At 39.1% G+C, this 2500-nt stretch overlaps 1 protein-coding gene across 3 annotated transcripts in view; it reads left to right on the forward strand.

Annotated features, from left to right (window-relative positions):
* The window catches only part of LOC138044155 (kelch domain-containing protein 2-like), an 18593-nt gene that overhangs the window by 5525 nt on the left and 10568 nt on the right, over positions 1-2500 (forward strand). For all 3 annotated transcript variants that reach the window (XM_068890833.1, XM_068890831.1, XM_068890832.1), the window contains exons 4-6: positions 1-15; positions 1108-1213; positions 2125-2199. The exon at positions 1-15 is cut by the window's left edge and continues 95 nt beyond it. In XM_068890833.1, coding sequence (XP_068746934.1) covers positions 1-15; positions 1108-1213; positions 2125-2199 — 196 coding nt within the window. The remainder of the gene's footprint in view (positions 16-1107; positions 1214-2124; positions 2200-2500) is intronic.

Below are 2500 nucleotides of genomic sequence, written 5' to 3' on the forward strand. Positions count from 1 at the left end.
GACGCACCGTGATTCGTAAGTAATACCTTGTGGTTTGACCTGATCATGTTTACTTGATTGAAGGATTCCAGCCTCCCCTCACACTATCTTGTCGATATATCAACATCTTATCCTTCATACCCCACCACCTCTACCTCAGGGGTGTAGCGTGAGATTTTGAAGGTGTACACACAGGAAGAATATAATGTCTCGGGCGCCGACTCCAAAGCAGGGGGGTCTGGTGGCATGCTCCACCAGAAAATTTTTAAATTTATGAGAGGTTTATGTCCTCAAATGGTAGCCTGTTTGTCTCCCTATGGATAAACGTTGCACTTGTTTTCTTGCACTTTCGTTTCATTAAAATTGTCACAAACTATTAGCATTCTTTCTTACATGTACACTCAATGACCTTGAATCTGAACCTTCCACACGGGTGAAACTCGAGTATAATTTATTTTCTGTTGCATCAGATCGATTTGATCACAACTTTAAGCCTTTCACAGCGAATTCCATATGTGTAGTACGTAAAATACCTTGCTGTGAAACGTTGTGTTGATGGTCATCTGGCCAGAAAATCAAATGCATGATAATAATGACAAGACTTACATTTCCACCCCTCTGCTAACACACACAGTCATTTGGTCAATCTCCCAGATTTTAGGAGACACGTGACCAGCCTGAACCAAGCAGGAGGATCTTTTTCATCAACAACAAAGGACGCAGAGAAGAGAGACACCCTGAGTCCAGGCATTGAACCTAGGGGTAAAGGAAAAGTCTGCTACAAGCCTAGAAGGCCCATCAGGCCGGCTCTTATCTCCGGTTTCTGTAGCATGAAGCGACTAGCAGTATTTATACTCCCCCCTGGATGGGACGCTAGTCCATCGCAGGGTTATCCCCAGCATTTTTGCCGGCACCCATTTACTGGTATACACCTGGGTGGAGAGAGGCACCGTGAGAGTAAAGTGACTTGCCCAAGAACACAACACAATGTCCCCGGCCAGGACCCGAACCTGGACCACTCAATCTGGAGTCGAGCACACTGACCATGAGACCACCGCTCCTCCCCAATTGAACCCAGGACAAAGATGAACTGATGACTGAAAATGGCCATTTTTAATGTTTATGTAGGATTGTGTATTTTGGTGGATATGGCACTGCTCCAGACCCTACGGCAGTGGATCAATTCAATGGATACTTTACATTGAACACCAACAGTGAAGAGGAGTATCTGCCAGTAAGACCACTCTTATTTAACTCTTGAAAAGGTTTTGATGCAGTTAAATGCAGTTTAACAAAGATAGGGGAGCTGTCTGGGGGTAAATGAAGTCCTGCAAAGGACTCTTGTCTGTAACAGATGTCTTAACAACTTGAGCTCTAATAATAGTGATCTTGACCCTGGATATGACATCCTGGCACTCAGGTTGTTAAAAAGTAGTATGGCAAAGAACAGCCCCGTAGAACTTTACACTCACTCACACACTCAAGTGCTATCATGAATCTTAAAGTTATTTTTCCCTTGCTATAAAATTTTTACATAAAAAGAATGTGTCCAAAAATAACATTGTTGTCTTCCAGCAGCAGCCATCTCATAAACGTAAAGGAACTGGAGTTGCATTGAAAGCAAATATGGCTGCAGATTGAAATAATGATTGGGCAAAAGAAACTCTGGACTGTCAAACTACTGTATCTTGAAGTTCATTTTATTTCTGTGAGGAAGCCACTTTGCTGTCCCTGCAGTTCATTCATGGCCTTTGACCAGTGAAGCTATTTTGTTCAAAGTGCCCTTTAACTACATGTAACATTAAAATAATTATAGTTGATCAGCAATGTTTGCAGAAGGTTGTACCATTTTGTCAATTAATTGGAAAGTAGTAGGCTTTGTGAAATAATTACTTACTTTTTGATTGTAAATTGCCATTTGTGTAGTCGTCCTTGTTGTAATCATGCAACTTTATGATTTCCAACCCAGACCTACAATTAGGTGTGGTTTTTACCTTTTATGCTAATTATTAATATGCAATAATTATGCTTATTTAAATTATTAATATGCAATAATTATGCTAATTATTAATATGCAATAAAAATATTACGATTTGTTGAGTCAATGTTTAAAAATATTTTTCTAACTTAATAGTGATTCTTTAGGCTACAAGAGGCTGGAATAATCATTTGTATCTTCTGGATACAAACGATTTGACATGGAGTCAACCGAAAACTAAGGTACGTCTAGCAGATACCTCAGGTGCCTGCATCACAGTCATGGATGAAGCATTATGCTAATATGGGTACTACCCTGATGTGTATTTCTAACATTATCATTTGGGAAATTTGTAGGAGATAACATAATCATTATTTCATTCTCTGTTTTGTTCTCCTTGTTTATAAAATTCGTTTTTACATAATTTCAAATCAAATTCTTTCTTCCCTGAATTTAAGTGGAGCCTGAAGATTGTCTGTTTAAGCAAGTTTATTTAAACATTGGTTGTCTCCATAATTTTCTTTGTCTTCCTATTGAATTAAT

This window comes from Montipora capricornis, chromosome 3, assembly GCF_036669925.1.
Source record: "Montipora capricornis isolate CH-2021 chromosome 3, ASM3666992v2, whole genome shotgun sequence".
Taxonomy (NCBI): domain Eukaryota; kingdom Metazoa; phylum Cnidaria; class Anthozoa; order Scleractinia; family Acroporidae; genus Montipora; species Montipora capricornis.